This window comes from Haplochromis burtoni, unplaced genomic scaffold (assembly GCF_018398535.1).
Source record: "Haplochromis burtoni strain Fernald_Lab_line unplaced genomic scaffold, NCSU_Asbu1 Contig_73, whole genome shotgun sequence".
Lineage (NCBI taxonomy): Eukaryota > Metazoa > Chordata > Actinopteri > Cichliformes > Cichlidae > Haplochromis > Haplochromis burtoni.
The window spans coordinates 184,929-204,055 of record NW_024582434.1 but is presented as its reverse complement, the minus strand read 5'-3'; the positions used below and the strand labels follow the sequence as shown (position 1 = coordinate 204,055).

The following is a 19,127-nucleotide window of genomic DNA, read 5'->3' as shown; positions in this document are numbered from 1 at the left end:
TGCAGCGAAAGCCACATTAATTATTCTGCATGTGATGTCATATTGTTTTCTTTGAGCTCAAGAGAATGAACACATTTTCTAAGAAGTCAATAATTGAGTCTTTCTTTATTACATGATTAGTATTTGACCTTACAGTTAAAAATTAAAAACAAAACTAATTCACTTCAGAACACTGAGCTTCCACTTGACACCGTTTCTCATCTTTGGAGCGGTCGGGACCTCGGCGTCTACGGAGGGGAAAAGATGGGAAACAATAAGAGAAAAATTTAAATGGTGGCATTTAATATTTATCTGACTAAAAAGGTGAAACTAAGGAGAAGAGAAGTGACTGGCTAAAGAAACACATTGTGCTGACCTTGCTGTGAAGCTGCTGGTCTCTGCTGCTGTTGGAAAGAAGCCATGATGCTGTTTGCCGTGGAGTTTGGCCCAGTGAGCTGCAGAGCAGGAAAAGTTTAAGATTTATTTTTGGCCTTTGTCATTTTTATGACAGGTCAGTGGAGTGGGCAGGAAAGGAGGGATGACGTTAAGGAAAAGGCCCACAGCGCAATCGAACCCTGGCATCTGCAGTTGTCTGCTCAACCCACTGAGCTGTACCTACACCCTGAGCGATACACTGCAAATTAATAGACACCTATGATGCTCCATACATCTCTCCAGCGTGTCCTGGGTCTATCCTGTGACCTCATCCCAGTAGGACATGTCCACAATACCTTGCCTAGGTGACATCACAGTCAGATGCCGAACAAACTCATCTGGCTCCTTCGATGTGGAGGAGTAACGACTCGACTCTGTGTCCCTCCCAAATGATTTAAACCAGGGGTGTCAAACTCCAGGCCTCGAGGGCCGGTGTCCTGCAGGTTTTAGATCTCACCCTGGGTCAACACACCTGAATCAAATGATTAGTTCATTACCAGGTCTCTGGAGAAATCAGGACATGTTGAGGAGGTCATTTAGCTATTTGAATCAGCTGTGTTAGATCAAGGACTCATCTAAAACCTGCAGGACACCGGCCCTCGAGGCCTGGAGTCCGACACCTGTGATTTAAACCCTCACTCTAAAGGAGAGGCCAGCTCATAGCAATAAGCCTCGCCTCTGTCAGTGCGCCCCAGGGTGGCTGTGGCTACAATGTAGCTTGCCGTCACCAGTGTGTGAATGTGTGTGTGAATGGGTGGATGACAGGTTGTGTAAAGCGCTTTGGGGTTCTTAGGGACTAGAAAAGCGCTATGCAAATACAGGCCATTTACCATAAGTCAGATATGTCATACTTCTGAAGAACCTCCTGAAGAAACTACCACAGATTCCTCCAAGAAACATGTTTGAATTCTTTCTCAGTGACTGCAAAACACATGTCGACTGATTGGGCAACTCCTACACACCCCAAATATCCTCAGGAGGATAAAGAGCTGGTCCAGCGTTCCACAATCAGGAAGAAAACCTGAATCTGATGTTCGACTAATGGAGAGACCTCTCCAGTACCCTGCCATACATCTTCCCAGGAAGGCTGAATAGTGCAAACCCCCCAAATAGTGTACCCTTATCCCAGGCAGTGTGACCAGCTCCCTTTATTTGTTCTCTTTCATAAAAGGTCCTTTTAGTGTATTTAGGATTCATGTAAGTTCATGTAAATTCACGTAAGATAGATCTTTAGATCCATGCTAATGCACAAAGCCAAATGTGCAGAAAGACTGTTAAAGACAATGATAAGAACTATATTTACCGGGGCTTGGCTGGTCTGCAGGCCTTCTGGCCACACCTCAGGAACTGCTGCCTCCATCATCTGCAGAGCTTCATCGTAGGTCAGCTGCAGCTTTTCTGCCTGTTTGTCAAACTGGAACAGCACCAACACCTTCAGCAGGTTGTGGACTTCCTCTGTCAGGGGGAATTAACAAATAAGGTTTCACCTAGATGAATGTAACATCACTGAAGGGCACAGTGACTTATACAAGTCTTGAATTCTGTATTAAAACAAGACGTGTGCATGTGAGCAGTAAAACTTTTCTACTTCCTATGTTTAAATTGCACACCAAGTCAGACCAGGAATTAATCTTTTGATGTCGAGTTCAAACAAGAGGAATGATTATAAAGAAAAACCTTGTGAAGGGGAGCAGCACTAAATGTGGGCCAACAACTGTTTGCTGATGTTTTTGTTCCATAGCCGTACCTCTCATTTTGTCCACAGTAGTGATGATCTCAGCCAGGGCGAACATCAGTGCTCTGTCCTCCATTGGGCTTCCTTCCTTCAAGCTGAGCTTCTTTCTCTCTGCTTTCCGCCGGTTCTTCGATGATCTCCTGCGAGCACGTTGACAAACATTCCATCAGTAACAAAGCTGAAGTATTTTCCAGCTGGGCTACGCTTGACAAACTCTTAAGGTGGAAGCGGCTGGCTTACGAGGAGATGCGGGAGTTACTGTGAGAGTATTTGGAATTGGTCATCACACTGCTGGCTTCAGAGTAAAGCTCAGCGTCAGCACAGTCTGGACCGTCCTCGTCTGGTGAGGCGGACAAAAGGTCGGGTCACAACACGTTCACGTCAGATAACACAAAAACCGCTAATTCAGTCCGATTCTCACCGAGCATGTCCAGTCTGGCTTTCTCTTTCTGCTCTCGAACCACAGCCAGGCGGGTCTTGTGTCGGGTGAAAGTCCCAACCTGAGCCTCCAGGAAGGAGGTTTGGGTGTTTACAGCTGATGGAAAACATCAACATGATAAGACTATGCCCTCTTTGTATGGCTGCCCTCTTTCTTAGTAGCATGGTTCAATAAAATAAGAGACTGAACTTCTCTTACCTTCTAATATGGCGGGTTTCAGGTTGGTTTCAGTGATGTCCTGTCTGTTGTGCATGTAAATCTGAGGCAGGCAGAGGAAATATTTGTGTTCTATTGTGTAAAAAGAAAGGTGAAGGCAAAGTGAAAAGGCCCAAGAGATAGCGGTTTATTTACTGACCAATCGGAGCGCCTCCTCCCAGGATGCCCCAGTGATTAGAGCTAAGATGGCTTCCTCACAGTCCTGTGGGAACAAAGGAAAATCAGGCATTCAGACCTCGGCTAGCAACTGCAAGTGTTGCACTGCTGGATGATCTTTAGCTGTATCAGAATTTCTCAGGTTGGTCATGGTTGCAGAAGAGCTTACTTTAGCATACTGGTCCAACAGCAGAGCAGCTTCTGAGTAGCGCCTCTGTTCATTCAGCTTCTCTACAAAGGAACAAAGCAGAAAAATTCACTGGAAATATAATCCAGCAGCGATGTGGCTTCTTGACTTTCCACTTAATCTCCAGGTCACATGACCACCTGTTCTTATGATTACCTGCCAGGTCTCTGGCCAGCAGAGCTAACTGGTCGGGTGGTAGCGGTATCTGCTGCGCCACGCAGATGGCGTTCCTCCAGCTGGAGCTGGTGGCAAAAGCTTGCAGGGCCCGTGCTGGCTCTCCACATCGCCAAAGGAGCAGGCCGGCCTGCTCCGCCTGCTGCTGCTCCACCAGGTGCTCGGCGTAGGCACAGCTCAGTGTCTTGAGGTCAAAGAGCAAAGTGTCAAAATTAACTGGCATATAAACACAAGACCAGGTGAACAGGTGAGCGCTTTCTACGGGTGAATTTATGTGTGTGACCTTAATCACAGCGTAAAGTGCCACAGTGAGATTTGAAATGAGGTTTGATTATCGAAGAATGTAAAATAAATTCTCTATTTATATTTGTGTTAATTTCATCCATTAGACTTTGCTCAGTGCCTTTTTATTCTTAAAGATGTTTTTAAGACATTTGTAGTCTGATTTCTCTTCTTTAAATTACCTCTAATAATAAAATAAAAACTTTTTAAAATTGTTCTCCTTTTCTTTACATTAAAAATTTTTTTTACATTTAATGTCTTAAGATCTGTCCAGCTTTCATCCAAAAGGCTTCGGTGTCTTTAACTCAAACTGAACCTCACGTAACCCAAGACGTGGCTCACTGCAGTCACAGAGGCCACGGTGTGAACACTCTGTCGGACATTTCCCCATCATGCCATCACGAGCCATTAACGTCACATGGGTCAAGATGTGAGTGTGGGCCAAATCGCCTGGTAAAGCATCTCAAGTCTGTGTTATGCTTCAACACCATCAGCTGGTGTTGAAGACCACCACCTCTGTTTGATGATGGTCAATCACAGTGGATCTACATGGCCTCTTTTGCTTAAACCACGTGTCGTGTCTACTCAGTCCAAAATGTAAACATCTGCACTTAAAGGAAAGAGGAGAGTACAGCTGAGTCCTGGGCCTCGTGTTGTGCCGTGGCTGTTCAGTCTCTCCTATGTAAAAGGTCCAAACGCTCCTCCCTGCACTGCACAGCATACAAGGGGACAACCCTGCAAGGGGTTAAATACCTGAGACTCTCCATCAGTGTTTACAGCTGTATGAGGTGAAACGTTTCAAGTGTTTCACTCCATCCAGATCTGTGGATGACTGAGAACACAACACTGACAAATTTCACATTTAACAAATTATCTTTTATAAAACTTGAGTCTGGGAAAAACAAGCACAATCTCAACAAAATGCCTCAGTTTTCCCACATCCATCCAGTCATTACAAAGAAATTCCACTAGTAAATCAAAGAGCCCCATCAGCACGGCTCTTTTGGGTTTAACCACCTGACTTTGGTGTGGCATGGCAGACAATGTGGGATGTTTTTGTCAGACAAAAGGCTGTAAAACTGACAAAGAATCAGACCTCTGGCCTGGAAATAATAACAGCTCAGAAAGCTTCTTTCATCGTGATTTAGCCTTGATGATTTTTATGCCATTTTATTTTCCATTTTTTCTGCAAAACTATCCTCTGGGCCAGATTAAACCCTTCTGTGGGTGTATGTTTGTCATTCCTGGTATTAGTGATTTGAAAAACTATGATCAGTGTCATGAATGCATGTGCCATGTTGCAGTGTTTGGGTTCAGCTCGACACGGACCTGAAACAGTCCTGAGCTGTGTGCGCACCTTGTAGTGAGCGCTGTCTGCTGAGTACAGTCTCAGAGCTTCACTGTAGAGCTTCTGTTCCTTCACGAGCTGCAGAGCTTCAGGAAAATGTTCCTCTCCTGTACAAAAACACTCATCATGTAACTTAAAAAGATTCTGGCAGAGTTTCCAAAAACAGCAACTCTCAGTAAGATAAGACCAAGCTGACAGGCACAAGCGGACTGACCACACTTGCTGAGATGGTGCAGGGCCTTTCTGTAGCGCTTCAGGTGTTTGTCGATGGTGTAGCGCTGGTAGTTTGGCTCCAGGCTCTTCAGCATGTTCAAGAAAGGCAGGTACTCTTTGGGGTCCTGCAGGGATTGAGGAGATAGCAACATGAATCAGCTGTATCCTTACTCTATACACAATGTGAAAGATTAACCTTTCTGTTGCTGCCCAAAATATGAAGATCTCAAAACTTTGGACATGGAAAAGTCTTTAATTCACACCAAATTTACTGATTACACCACAGGCTCTCAGAGCATTAAAGTCTCCTGTTTAATGTTTGAAAAATAAAAAATATCAAATTGTCTATCATTATTAGAAATAATGTACAACGTATTTTAAATAACACATCCTGATGATCCACTAACTTATTTACTGATCTCACTATCAACGATTCTGTATAAAGTATATAGTATATCATGGCACTGAGGTAAAGTCTGGTGGTTCCTCTTCCCCTGCAGTCTCCTACCTTCTGGGATTTCTCCGCCACCATGAGTACGAGGTCAAAGTCGTATGTTCCCAGTGAGTAGTCATAAAGGTCGTTGACATTGACGAGGAAGAGGAGGTACTTTAACGCCTCCTCAGCACTCACAGCACCAGGAGCTTTAGGAGGGTTCTCTAGATAGGAATGCACACACAGAGCACTGAGTGAAGGATCAGAGCAAGTACAGACAGAAAGGTCATCGATGGGTCTAAGGTGTGCTCACCTCGAAGCTCGTGGACCTTCTGCAGAGCAATTTCCAGCTCAGGAACAGTCTTCTTCACATGAGCAGTAAGGATGGACAGACAGAACCTGAAAGGAGAATTGTTTTATGTCCCACTGCTCCCATCAAATGATCCAATTACTGAACATTTCTGATCCTTCCTAGTTTTACTTTCAGCTATTTTAAGATCGCAAATAGTAAAGTTTGTTACATTAATATGTTTACTATGATTTAAGAAAAAAAAGATTTCACTGACTTGTTTGGATCCATTGATTCCATGACACTCCGTAAAGCATCACACACCACGTCCACTTTCTTCTGCTTCGAGGCAGGCTGAGGCTGGACCGGGCTACTTTCAGAACGGGGGTACATACTACCGGTCGTATCCTCCTCTCTGAGTAAAAAACGGAAGAGAAAACTTTTTTTAAAAAATAAAAATAAAAAACAAACTGCAACCTTCAGGGATTAAAGATCGAAACAAATGCACAAATAATAAGAAACTACAGTTCCTATAATGTCCACTTGAGGCTCCAGCAGTGAGTCAGTCCCCGTAGACGCCCATGTTAAAATCTCTTTACAGCAGAAATAAACATGTTTACAGCCTGATACAAAACTGTTTTGATCCAGGCATCCATCTTTTCACGTATAGCCAATTTACAGTCACCTGTTAAACCATTATGCAAGTCTATGGGCTGTGGGAGGGAACTGGAGTGCCCGGAGAAAACCCACAAACAAAGGATCTAACAAATAATATGACTCAATGGGAACGAACATCCAATATTTTCAGCTTTATTAAATTCTAGTATTTTAATTAATCAGTTAGTACTAATTAGCAGGCATCTGTTTCTATGCACTGCACCAATACTAAACATTCTTTTCCAATAGGATAACTTGTGGCTGAAATGTTGATGCCAAGTCTTTAAAATGCAGTAAATACAGTCATTTTTCTTTTAAGGTGAGAATGTATTCCTTTGACCTCTTTGAAAAGTCTTACTTGAGTTCAGTGAGGAAGAGGTTGATGTGGTTGATGGAGCTGAGCTGTTTGATGAAGGTCTCTATGTTCTCCAGGAAAGCCTTTGAAGAAAAATAACATTGTTTTTACTCATTCACAGCCTTGTTATAGCTTAGAAACATCCACCCATCCATCCGTCTTTCAGTGTCTATGCACAGAAACCTCCTGCAGCTTCTCTGGCTTTGCAATATATTCACATCACTTTTGGTGAGTAATAGTAGATATTACTATATACTTTAGCTTCATTTTAAATAAACTGCCTGCCCTGAACATTAAAGGAAAATAAAAAGTTATAAAACTACACATAAAGACGCAGAACAAACCTTTGGGTTGTGATCATAAATGAAGTTCAGGTTGATCCTCAGCTTCCTCATGCATTCAAAGGCGTCTCTGAATTTCAAACTGGTTATAAAAAAAAACAAGTTGAATGTTTTCAGTCTTAACACATTATTTATAAGATTTAATTAATTAATTAATTAATTAATTTAAAGGTTTTTATTTTTTAAAAAGGTAATGGAACAGATCATCACAGCCTGGGAGCAGAAGGTTGTTGCTGAGATTTCGGCTACAGTATTTAGAGGTGTGATGTCTGGTTCTCAAACTTTTTGGAAGTGTAGAAAGGGAGACATTTTTAAAAGGTGCACATATGTTTACAGTCATTTGTACTCTCAGATCCCGCATGAACTGTGTACTAAAACTTTCTAAATTCTTCCAACTGTTTCATAGCAACAAACAGAAATAACTTTGAATTTTAGCCATAAACAGAATATATTTTAAAGATAAACTCCATGAATAAAAAGGATCAAAAATTTTAAAAAGAAGGCCATCATCTACGCAAACACGTCTCATTTGTATGATTTAGTGTAAAATGTCTTGGCTCTGGATATCAGAACCTTAATGTTCTCTGAAAGAACATAACAAGACGATCTCAAACGCACCTATCCAGCCACTTCCTGAGCTGAGCCAGCACCAGCGCTCTGTGATGTATGGTCTCCAAATTCCCACGAGGCATCTGGATGGACACAATTTAAATCAAAATCCCGGTCCCCACACGTTTGAAGGCATTTTTGAGAGTCAAAATATGGTTTTAGTGGCAGGGTTACAATTAGATTATGGTTAGGTTTAGGGTAGAGTAGGGTTAGGCATTCATTTTTAATGGTTAGGTAGGGTAAGGGGCTAGGGAAACCATTATGTCAATGAAGGTCCTCACTAAGATAGCTGAAAGGGCTTGTTGTTTGTTTTTTGGTGTTGTGTGTGTGTGTGTGTGTGTGTGTGTGTGTGTGTGTGTGTGTGTGTGTGTGTGTGTGTGTGTGTGTGTGTGTGTGTGTGTGTGTGTGTGTGTGTGTGTGTGTGTGTGTGTGTGTGTGTGTGTGTGTGTGTGTGTGTGACCTGCAGAATCACTCTGGTGTCTTGTGGCACCACAGTGACGATCCTGGATCCTCTCTCCACTCGTCTAAGTGTCTCATCATTCTGATCATTCTGACCGCCATCGGAGGCTAGAGCCGCCTGCAACCCTGTTGGGTCAAAGTTCACTCAGCTCACCATCACTATTACACACAAAGAAAGAAGATCTTGCTCAGTAAATGAAAAACATTTATGTCCAAGCTACAGTGAGCTGTAAGTGACCAAGCTACTCACTTCTTCTTTATGGAAGAGCCCAGAAACCCATTTGAGTGTATTGGTGATTCATTCTTACAGTCAATAGCCAGAGCTCACGGCTGTAGGTGAACATTTATGTGTGATCCATGTAGAAACATGGATCACACATAATAACATTGATCATAGATCAAACAGATGGAGTAAATTTCTAGCTCAGCTCCCTCTTCACTACAACAGACCAGTATAGCATCTGTACTACAGACTGATCGCCCACTCTGCTTTTCCCTCAGTTAAGAAAATAAGACCTCAAAGATACTTAAACTCCTCCACCTGTGGAAACAAATCATACTTGACCCACAGTGGGGTCTTTTCCAACTAAAAACCATGACGATTACGATGCACAGTTAGCAGGGATTTATGCTTCAGCAGGAAATCTACGCTGTAACCTGACGTGCACCTCTTGAGAAATATTACTACACTCTGGGTCAGCGCAGCCCACAACTACAGTGATGAGCCTGTTCAGTGCAATTCATCCTGATCCTGCACATTTCCCGCTACTTTTTCACTGCAGTTTTTGAATTTTTCAATAAGAGATTAACGATCATCACAACAGAATAAGAAAAGAAAATTATAGCATCAATATAAAGACTCACAAATGTCAGCAGATTCCTGCTAAAAAGATCAGAATTGATGTGAGGGAATGTACAAAGAAGGGGAAAAACCTGAGGGACAAATATGTCTGCCTTAAAAAAGAAAAACTGCACAAAGCAAATGGAGTGGACCCAGGAAGGGAAAAAACAAAATTAAAGGAAAAAAACAAACAAACAGCATTTTATTTGTTTTTGAATTGGCTGGTACTGTATATAAAACACTAGAAAAAGACCACACGATGATTAGGCCTTAGCCTCCCTGGGACAAGGTTGCGACTGGAGCCTAAAGGGCAAGTGTCTGGAGTCTAATACCCAAAAGGTTTCTGAGCGCATAGAAGTGTTCAGTCCCCTCACTTCCAACCGTCCCCCAGCCTCAGTAAACATTTACTGACAGGTTTATGAGCTCAAAGCACTATTTTCAAGTTCATTTAGTAAATATGGTCCTTGTTACATAAACCATAGTGTGATCACACAGCCAGTGTGCAATGTTAAAACACCAAGATGATGACACTGAAAACATTCAGAGGCTTCTATCCACCAGGTCATGAACCATCATGATTGTTACTTTCACACCTGGTCTCTAAGGCCTATTAAGAGGAGGAAAAACTCCCACCTTTCACTGTGAGCGTGCTCAGCTGGAGGCAGCGGCAGGTGTGTGAGTGCGTGGTGACGAGGAGGAAGTCGTTGCAAATCGCAAAGGAAGAAACACTAGAGGCGAGCTGAAAGTAAGCAGAGACAAATGCACATATTTCTAATAAGCTCTGCTGCTTCTTCACTGCCAATGAAACAAGAAAGAAAAATGCAGACCTCTGAGTCTCCAGCATATAGGTGAGATCTCTCCGTCAAGCCGAGCAGATATTCCTGAGGATGAAAAGCAAAAGCATACATGAGCATCAGGCCTGCAGACTAGAACTTAGAGACAATTACTCATGTAATTAATTTATGCTGGTGAGTTTCTACCTCTCCGCCGATGCTGCAGAGGGCCATCTGGACACAGGGAACAGGAAAGTTGATGCTACAGCCACTGGAGTCTTGCCAGTCCTCCACTGATGGCTCTTGACAATCTACACAGAAATATACAGAAATAAAACATTTATTCCTGTAAACTGATACAGCTTCCTTACATGTACAACAAGCTTCAAAGGAAAGTATCAACATGTCAGAAAAATGAAAAAAGGAAAATTAACCCCCCACCCCATGGATCAGTTGCTAAAACGCATGAATAAAGGTATGTTTGCTGACCCCAGATCAGTTTCCTGATCCGTCCATCCTCCAGCTGCAGGGCCACAGTTCCTGTCTGAGAGGAATGAACCACACTGACCACAACACCGTCCACTTCCACCTCAGACCTGAGGCAGAAAATCACTATTAGAAAGATTAATTGTTAATGACATCTGTGACACGCTACAAGCTTTACGGGGCTGCAGGAGGTTTCTTAGTTTGCAGACCTGACAGTGAGGGTATCACCAGCATCCTGACTGGGGCGGAGCATCAGCAGGGTGGAGGAGGTTGGCAGCAGACCAGGACTGACACCCAAAAACAGCTCATCCTGCAGCCACAGCAGCTGCCGCAGAGCCAGAGGAACATCCTGAAGAACTGCCGGTCTGCAGGAGGGAGAAAAATCTGGGGAAACTGTAGAAACAGTCTAATCAGGTGAAGAAAATGAGAATGTGTGTCTGAAGACTGTGTTACCTGAAGGCCTTCTGCAGGATGAGAGGATGAGACACAACCCTGAACCCATCTGCCAATTCGTTTGATTTTTCTCCTGAATCTGGAATCATGCAGGAAGATAAAGTCATGTTTATGAGACAAAAAAATTTAAGACACAGTCACATAGGTCTTCTTCTAGCCACAAAACTTTAAGTATTATGATTTTTTTCTTTTAAGTAGGTTGTATTTTCACTTAAATTTAGAAGTTTCATTTTTATTTCAGAAGTAAACGCTCTCTGGTTTTAACATCCGGTAAACATCGCTTTTATGCATTTGATGAATAGATTTTAAAAGGTGTTACATTCTAAAACTACATGAATCCTTAAACTTCAACTTTTTTTCTGAAGGAAAATTAACAGATTAATTTGTTTTTATTAAACCACCTTGGGTGTAGATTGAAATCTGTCCATCTGCGGTGAATGCTGCCAGCTGATTGGTTCCCTCAGGCTGGCACAGAAAGGTCACCTGGTTAACTGGTGATTTTAACTGCAGCTCGAAGGAACACATGGGAGGAGGAACCACACACTGCCGGAAGGTCGTCACCAAGATTTTTTCTGAGGGGATTTTGGTAAATCTTAACACCATACTGGAATAAATCTACAACTGAGCACCCTCTCATCTTTCATTGACCCTTACCTCCATCGATCACAGCCACGCTGGCGTTGTCAGTGGCGTCCAGTCCGGTGCTCCGTTCTGTTGTCCAGCCCCAGTCGTAGGTGATACTGGTCCAGCTCCGGGTCACCACATGGAGCCGTAGGGGGCGCTCCGGGTCCCAGCAGACACAAACTGGCACCTTCTGAGGGTCTGGTCCAAACTCCAGGCTCTGCTTCAGATACCAGTGGTAGTTTGCCACTGTCCACAGCTGGACTGCAGAGCGAAGACACTTTTTTTGTTTCCTGATTTTCTGACTGACTACAACATGCAACACTCTCCACATTAACGGTATTTTTCCTGTTCCTGCTTGTTAACAAAAATGAGTTTGCAGCTGGTGGCATCTGTGGCAGACAGTTCACTAAATCTGATGGTGAACTTACTGTAAGCGTTGGCCTGTCCGTCCTCTCCAGCACTCATGTCCTCCAACCAGACGACTAAAACAGCGGAGTCACTGTTCCACAGGAGCTCCTTCACCTAAAAACACAAACACAGTGCAATGATCTGATTAAACTCTCCACTGGATCAGAAGCTGCAGTGTTCGTGCAGAAAGAGTGATTTCGATGAGCATGCCTTGGCTTGGTCTTTACTGAGCGGCAAAGCGAAGTCTCCATGCAGCAGCCCATTCTTCTCCATGAACACCACGCTGTGCTTGTTGGGATGGCGCTGAGTGCTTGCTATCAGGCTGCCTGAAGGTCTGAAGCAGACAACAATAAGTGTGCTTCAGATTTATAAAAGTTCTCCAGAGAGAGAAAGGGGGAAAACTAATGAACGAACTTACTTCCAGCAGAGCGCCTGCTCCAGGCCGTTGATGGGCTCGCTGGTGGCTTGCAGGACACCCTCCCTGTTCCAGACTCTGACCTTCCTGGCTCCAGTTTGGGGACAGATGGCACTGACAGCAAAAAGTTGCCCGTCCCCTCGCCACGTCACCCGCGGCCTGTGGTCGTCCCATGATACAGCAGGTTGCACCTCCTGCAGGCACATGATCAAATCATCAACTTGACTTTACAGTTTCTTTTTATAAACTCAAATATTTGAGTAATTAAAAGGGACCTGGATCTTCCTCTGTGCTGCCTGTTTGCCCTCTGAGCCATGAAACTGAGTCTCCTTCTTCCCCCAGCCCACGGTGATGAACTTCCCTGCAAAACAAACTTATGTGGGTGAGCACATCACCGTCTGGTGAACCTGAGTAGCTCCTGATACTCAGCTGGGAGACCACTAATTTTTTTAGAGTCACTGTACCTTCACCAAAATCGTCCTGGTGGATTCCAACCTCTGTGATCGGCTCAAAGTCTTTAGTCATCATGATGATCGTTTCCTGGCCTGTGAACACAAAACACTAGTGACTCAACCACAACACCTATAACTGTGTGTGATCAATAATTACCTAAGCTATGATGTGTCACAAAATTAAAAAAAAAAAAAAAAAACTCCAAATATTGAACATTCCGTCACAGATGAACTTTTCTTCATCTGTGATGGTTTCTAATCTAAGAAATATTGCTCAATATGGAAATCATCAGCATTTCTGATGATTATATAACATACTGACCAGTAGTGAGAATCACAAGCTCTTCATCAGGACTCCAGCTCATCGAGGTGAGGCCCCTATCAACACTGCCGACGCACTCCAGCTGTGGATCAGAGCACACTTGCTGAGGACCCCGATTGTCCTAACTTCTTTCCCCCTGATCATAACCAGAGCTTGAACCTAACTTCAGATTTTTTGGGGGACACAAGTTTTAAAAATCTGTCTGATTTTGAGCATTACTAACCTGGCAGGTGTTGAGGTTAAAGAGGACGACATCACCACCTGCTGTGGCCAAACATGCTGACTCCAGTTCAGCCAGGTCCTGAAGTCCGACCACAACCCCGCTGCCGTCCTCTGGAAGGAAACCGTCTGCTGTCAAAGAGGCTTCACTGATAACCTGCCGAAGAAAAACGGAGAAGAGCTGAAAGCTTATAAGAAAGACGCCCTGTTCAAGTCCCAAACAGAACAGGTATGAAGAAATTCCAGGTGCACCTTGAGGCAAACATATGTTACACTTAAATATTCAAATTTGGACACTTGAAACACATCCGTCTCCTCACTGAATCACGCTAAACTACACCCTGTTGAGTATTAACAGCACTTCATAGTATTTCCAGTGTGTTAGTGTTACATCATCGCTTCTCACCTGGCCTGTCCGGGGGTCGTACTCTGTGATGCAGTACTGAGAGGCGATAAGCAGCGAGCCGGTGTCCGCCCGCACAGAGAAACACTGGGGCGAGCCTGGACCCTGCAGCTCCGAGCTCCGAAGGCTCTTCAGAAGTTTCAGATTCCTCATTTCACCTCAGGACCTGCCTCCAAGTGCCAAAGGAGACCTGACACAGTATATTTGGTACAAATTAGGCAAAAAATAAATGTTTGGTTGAAAGAGTTTTTACCTAAATTACCACAGATTAAAACCACAATATCTGTGTTTCAGTTTTAAAACTCAACACTTAATAATATTGGAGGGAAATATAGAATAACTATGCTGAATGTGGAGAAAATGACGTTTGCATTTGTTTTGTTTTACTGGAAAAGTCTCATATCCATTCAACCTCATCTTTTAAACCAGCGTTATTAATTTGAAAGTCTAAAATGTACAACAAAGAAAGAAATGGATGTTATCAGCTGAAAATTTCATCTAAAGAAGTCACATACTTAGTTTGTTTTTCCCTTTAGTTATATTCTCCATACACATTTTTTAGTTTGCTCTCAAATGAGATGGTACACTCAAAAAAACTAACAATAGAATCAGAAAATATCACATATGAAAAAAATAATGCAGGAACAATTCTACATTTAATAGAAAATAAAAAGTTATTTTTAGTTTTGCCTTATGATGGGAAACAAATCTTAAAAGCGCCCAAACAAATTATAAAATAAAATAATAAAAATAATGTATCCTCATCAATACTGGGTTATTTACGAACGACTGCAACTGTATTTATCAAGGCTATTTTAACTGTTTACATTTCCCCAGATTCATAAACATTAAATATATAAATACACATTCTTGTTTCACATAAGTTTAATTACTATTCAAAGGCGTGAAAATAACTTCGAGCCTCCTTACAGGAATATTTACGTATGTAAGGAATCGTATTAAGCTGTTAGCAAGGTTTCTGAGTCAGGACTGAACGTTTTTTACACATAAACAGTAAAATAAATAAATAAAAGTGATGATGGCAAAAGTTTTTTAAAGACATTTAACATTTTAAACAGCTGGTTTGTTGTCCAGTACTTGCTGCTCAGTATGAGAGGGATGAAGACGCTGAGGCTACAGGGTGTCCGAAAATGGAACAAGACGTGCTAGCTTGCTTTAAGCTAAAGAAACTTTAATACGCGACGAGAACAAAATAAAACGATAACAAAAATAATAAACCCACCGTGAAAAAACAAGCCGAGGTAAGGAAAATCTCTCCAGTCTCCAACATCAACAACATGCATGTGGCGGTGTCAGACTCACAACCTTTAACCTCTGACGCGGAAACATGAATTGGTGGCCATGTCGCCCCCTAGCGGCGCGGAGGGAATCTAAACGGCTACTGAATATGGAGAAGTTAAAACGATATTGATCTTTTATCACATATTTATTACAATCGTGTGTGTTTTCCTCGAATGGAAATTTCAGGGTTTTATCTAGAAATTTCAACTTCCTAATATTCACTTGTGATTAAAAAATAAATAAATAATTAAAAACTCAGAATTTTGCGTTTTTACAATTAAAATCTGAGATAATAAATCAAAGTTTTGCCTTGTGTATGCCAGAAATACTATTTTGTTTTTATTTGAATTACATGTTATAACTTCTAGTAAGTATAAATGGACACTAGAAGTCTAGTGTATCTTCCTCTTGCTGTTGTAGCTCCTGTTAAACCTTCGGCTGTTGTTTGGTCTGGTAATAACCAACCTTCTTCCACAGATCAGAATCTGTTTGTGACCCACATGTTTCAAGGGATCATGCCCACAAAAAGTGAGATATTCTACTTCTCAGGTGTAGACAATTTAAATTTAAACCCATGCAACATCCAGAAGCTGTCACCTCTGCAAGACCAACAGTGCTGCAGATGGGCATAATACTAGAGGCATTACAGAAGCGGATAAGTCCACTACTAGACGAGTAGGTTAAAAATCTGGTGGAAGTCAGTTTTATAAACTGCATCGACTGTGGTGCGTCTGACTGTAGTTTGCTTGGACCATGCCCGCCACTGAAAGAGATCACCCACACTCACAATGACAGGTACCCCACCTGAAGAACAGGAGGGATCATGACACCGAGTTGTTATTGAGAGTGTAACTATAAATGAAAGCAAACCTGCACCTTTGTCCCTACTACCCTGACAGGATCTCTGCAGGTTTCTGAAACAGCTCCACGATTTAATACTGCCAAAACATCAAGGCCAAGCATCACCCTCTGGGGCAGAGAAATGAAGTCACCACTAAAGAGGCTGGCTCCAAAAGCAAATCACTTCCCACAGACTCTCATGCTAAAATGGCTCCTCATTAACTGTAACTGTAGGCACTTCAGAAAGAAGTCTGGAAGAAATCTTTGTTGTGATGCTTCACTGAGGAGCAGAAGGAGAAGTTGGTGGAAAAAATCAGTGTCAGAGTGAATAATCTGTAAAGTTACATCATACAAACCAGAGCAGCAACTTCCTGCTTCCTGCTGTTTTTAAATCTGGAAAATTTGAGGACGCATTTGTTGGAACAACTTAAGCCCACCCTGGAGGTCCAGTTCCAGTCCAGTTCACCTCCTCCAAACTGCTCCTATCAGCCTGCTCACATCTCCTCATGCAGGTTTAAATTTTCTGCTGTGATGCTTTCCTGCTGATAATCTGCTTGTGTGGGGAAATAAAGAGCAGCTGTCACACAGACATGGACACGTTATGTCTTTGTGCAGAGGGAGTTTAAATGTGGAGTGGTTTCCACTTCCAGATATTCAGATATAAAATCACATCGAACTAAAATAAATCAGTATTTAACCCCAGAAAACAGAAAGTCATTTCTTTTTTCTTTTTTAAAGGGCGATCTGAAGCCAGGAACAGACATGTCAGAGACATTTAAGTTCATGGACCAGTAAGAGGAAAAACTGTGACTTCAAACAAAGCCACTGGGCCATTGTGATGTTTTTTCATCTGGAATGGCAACTCAAAAGCAACAGAGGAAACAAATGCTATGAGACTTAAATGTCCACTATGCTGGAGAAGAGATCACTGAAGAAACTGTCCGAAATCCTGACCACCCTCTGCACCACAGGCAGCACCAACAGAGTGATTCTGCACATGACAGATACAGGAAATTATTTCACATCCACTAATTCTGTATAATACTGCACATCTGTCCAGCAGAGAATCATCTATTCTTTAATTTTATTGACACATGCATAAATAAAACACCAGACACTTTATTAGGTACACTTTATCAGTGCCAGGTGGAATCCTCTTTTGCCTTCAGACCTAAACGTAACTTTTTACATGTAAACGTTGACACGACAGCATCACACAGTTGCTGCAGATTTGTAGGCTGCTCGTCCAAAGGTGCTCTGTTGGACAGAGATCTGGTGATTGTGGAGGAAGTTTGAGTACAGTGAACTCGTCGTCATGTTCAACACACCAGTCTAAGATAATCTGAGCTTTGTGACATGGTGCGTCATCCTGCTGGAAGCAGCTGTCAGACAATGGCTACACTGTGGTTCTAAACAGCTGGATGAGGAGTGGTGTTTAAACAATCCTCAGTTGGTAAAGTCTAAAGGACAACATCCCCCACATCATCACACAACCAGCTCTAGCCTGAACCGCTGATCCATGATTTCATGTTGTCCGCATCAAATCCTGAACGTTCCAGCAGAAACTGAGCCTCATTGGCCTGTTTCCTGTTCCTAGCCATCAGGAATTGCACTCGCTGTGATCTTCTGCTGCTGTCAATGTGCGTCGAGGTATTGTGTATTCAGAGATGCTCTTCTGCATACCTTTGTTGGAATGAATGGTTATTTACTTATTAGTGGTTACTGTTGCCTTGCTTGAATCAGCCCGTCCTCTGACCTCTGGCATCAATAAGACACTTCTTCTCAGAAAACTGCTTCTCACTGTATATTTTCTCTTTTTCAGATTCTCTGTAAACCTTATAGATAGTTGCTCTGGGAAATTATTTTAGCAGTTTCTGAAATACTCAGATCAGCCAGTCTTTCAAAAACAACCATGCCACATTAAATATCACTTAAATCACATTTTGTCCACATTCTGATGTTTGGTTTGAACATTAACTGTTTATCCTGACCATGTACATGCCTAAAGGCATTGGATACTGCCAAGTGGTTGGCTGAGTGGCTGATTAGATATTTACGTTAGTAAACACTTCAACAGCTGTACCTAATAAAGTAGTCAGTGAATGTGTATTTTTTTTGTTCTTTTTAGATGAGAGGAAAAGGGCAAAGTGAATAACTTCATGTCAGCAGATCTTCTGTGGCCACCATAATCTCGAATCTTTACTGAATACTGATGTTTCTATGTATGATTTAGTAAATATAAGGGAGATGGAAAAGGTGATGGGGTGTCCATTCCTATTCATTTACTTCAGCACACGAGATGGAAATTAAATTAAATTAAAGTTCCTAGCAGCCTTTTTGGCTTTTAGTGCGTGTTTCAAACACAGATTTTTTTTCTTTGTTAAATGTTAAAACCACCCCTGACTGTGTGAGATATTCGTCGGTGTCATCACCATCACGATGAACACAGATGGAAAAACTTCAGCCCTGCCTCAGTTCACAGAGAACACGTGGGCCGACTGTATGAGTTTCAGGAGCTGATGTGAGGAGAAAAATCATGTCATCTGTATGAAGTAATGTCAGAAGACAAATCTGAGCTGCAGCTGTTTAATGCCCGAGAGAGATGGAGGGCAATGAGATCATATGAAAATCTCATATCATCATCTTCATTTTAAATAATCCCTTTTTTTGTGAACCTTAGTGACCTGAACCATCAAACCATGCAGTGGAAACACTCAAAATTACTCCAGGGTCTGAAAGGGAAAAAAGGAAACACACATGAAGCAAAAGCGTGAAACTGATTTCATCCTCACATATTTTATTTGGGATTTCAGAATTTATTCGACCATGTTTTCAGTTTTTACAAATCTGTGGAGCCCCTGAGATCTCATAAGGTGACTTTTTTCTTTATCTTACTGGAACAGTAAAACATCTCATGCATTATAAAACCATAGTAGATGCATGCAGCCCCCAGATCTCAGCTGGTCAAGTTTTAGTTTTACCTGAAGGCCATACAATGAAATTCATAGACAGGCAGTGTGTTACAGCAAATTATGTCCACGTGCAAGAATTATAAATTGTGGCAAGTGTAGCAAAAACACCGTTATCTATACAAGATAATAACTCTTTCACAAGAAAAGACCATGCAAACCAATTATTATATCATAACAAGTCATTAACTTTGTTCAAATTATTAACTCATTTGCGCGAGACAGTGACTGATTTGCACGAGACAGCTCATTTGCATATGATAATAAGTAATCTGCATAAGATAATTGCTAATTTGCATAAGACAATAACTGA

General features: G+C 42.2%; 1 protein-coding gene across 1 annotated transcript; it reads right to left on the bottom strand.

Moving 5' to 3' along the window:
• Positions 1 to 79: 79 nt before the first annotated feature.
• elp1 (elongator acetyltransferase complex subunit 1) lies at positions 80 to 15,062 on the bottom strand. Its single transcript, XM_005924045.3, has 36 exons — positions 14,947 to 15,062; positions 13,707 to 13,893; positions 13,305 to 13,457; positions 13,082 to 13,163; positions 12,772 to 12,852; positions 12,583 to 12,668; positions 12,311 to 12,501; positions 12,103 to 12,226; positions 11,913 to 12,006; positions 11,515 to 11,745; positions 11,262 to 11,432; positions 10,861 to 10,939; positions 10,617 to 10,772; positions 10,411 to 10,517; positions 10,129 to 10,232; positions 9,976 to 10,029; positions 9,782 to 9,887; positions 8,309 to 8,433; positions 7,858 to 7,931; positions 7,243 to 7,321; positions 6,902 to 6,981; positions 6,164 to 6,301; positions 5,911 to 5,996; positions 5,673 to 5,821; positions 5,166 to 5,289; positions 4,961 to 5,058; positions 3,304 to 3,505; positions 3,130 to 3,191; positions 2,944 to 3,006; positions 2,787 to 2,847; positions 2,571 to 2,684; positions 2,390 to 2,489; positions 2,162 to 2,289; positions 1,718 to 1,869; positions 356 to 434; positions 80 to 227 (listed from the first exon to the last, which is right to left on the bottom strand). Exons 2-36 carry the CDS (start codon positions 13,854 to 13,856, stop codon positions 160 to 162), a joined length of 3,951 nt encoding a protein of 1,316 aa, XP_005924107.1. The 5' UTR covers positions 13,857 to 13,893; positions 14,947 to 15,062; the 3' UTR covers positions 80 to 159.
• Between the last annotated feature and the right edge of the window lie 4,065 nt (positions 15,063 to 19,127).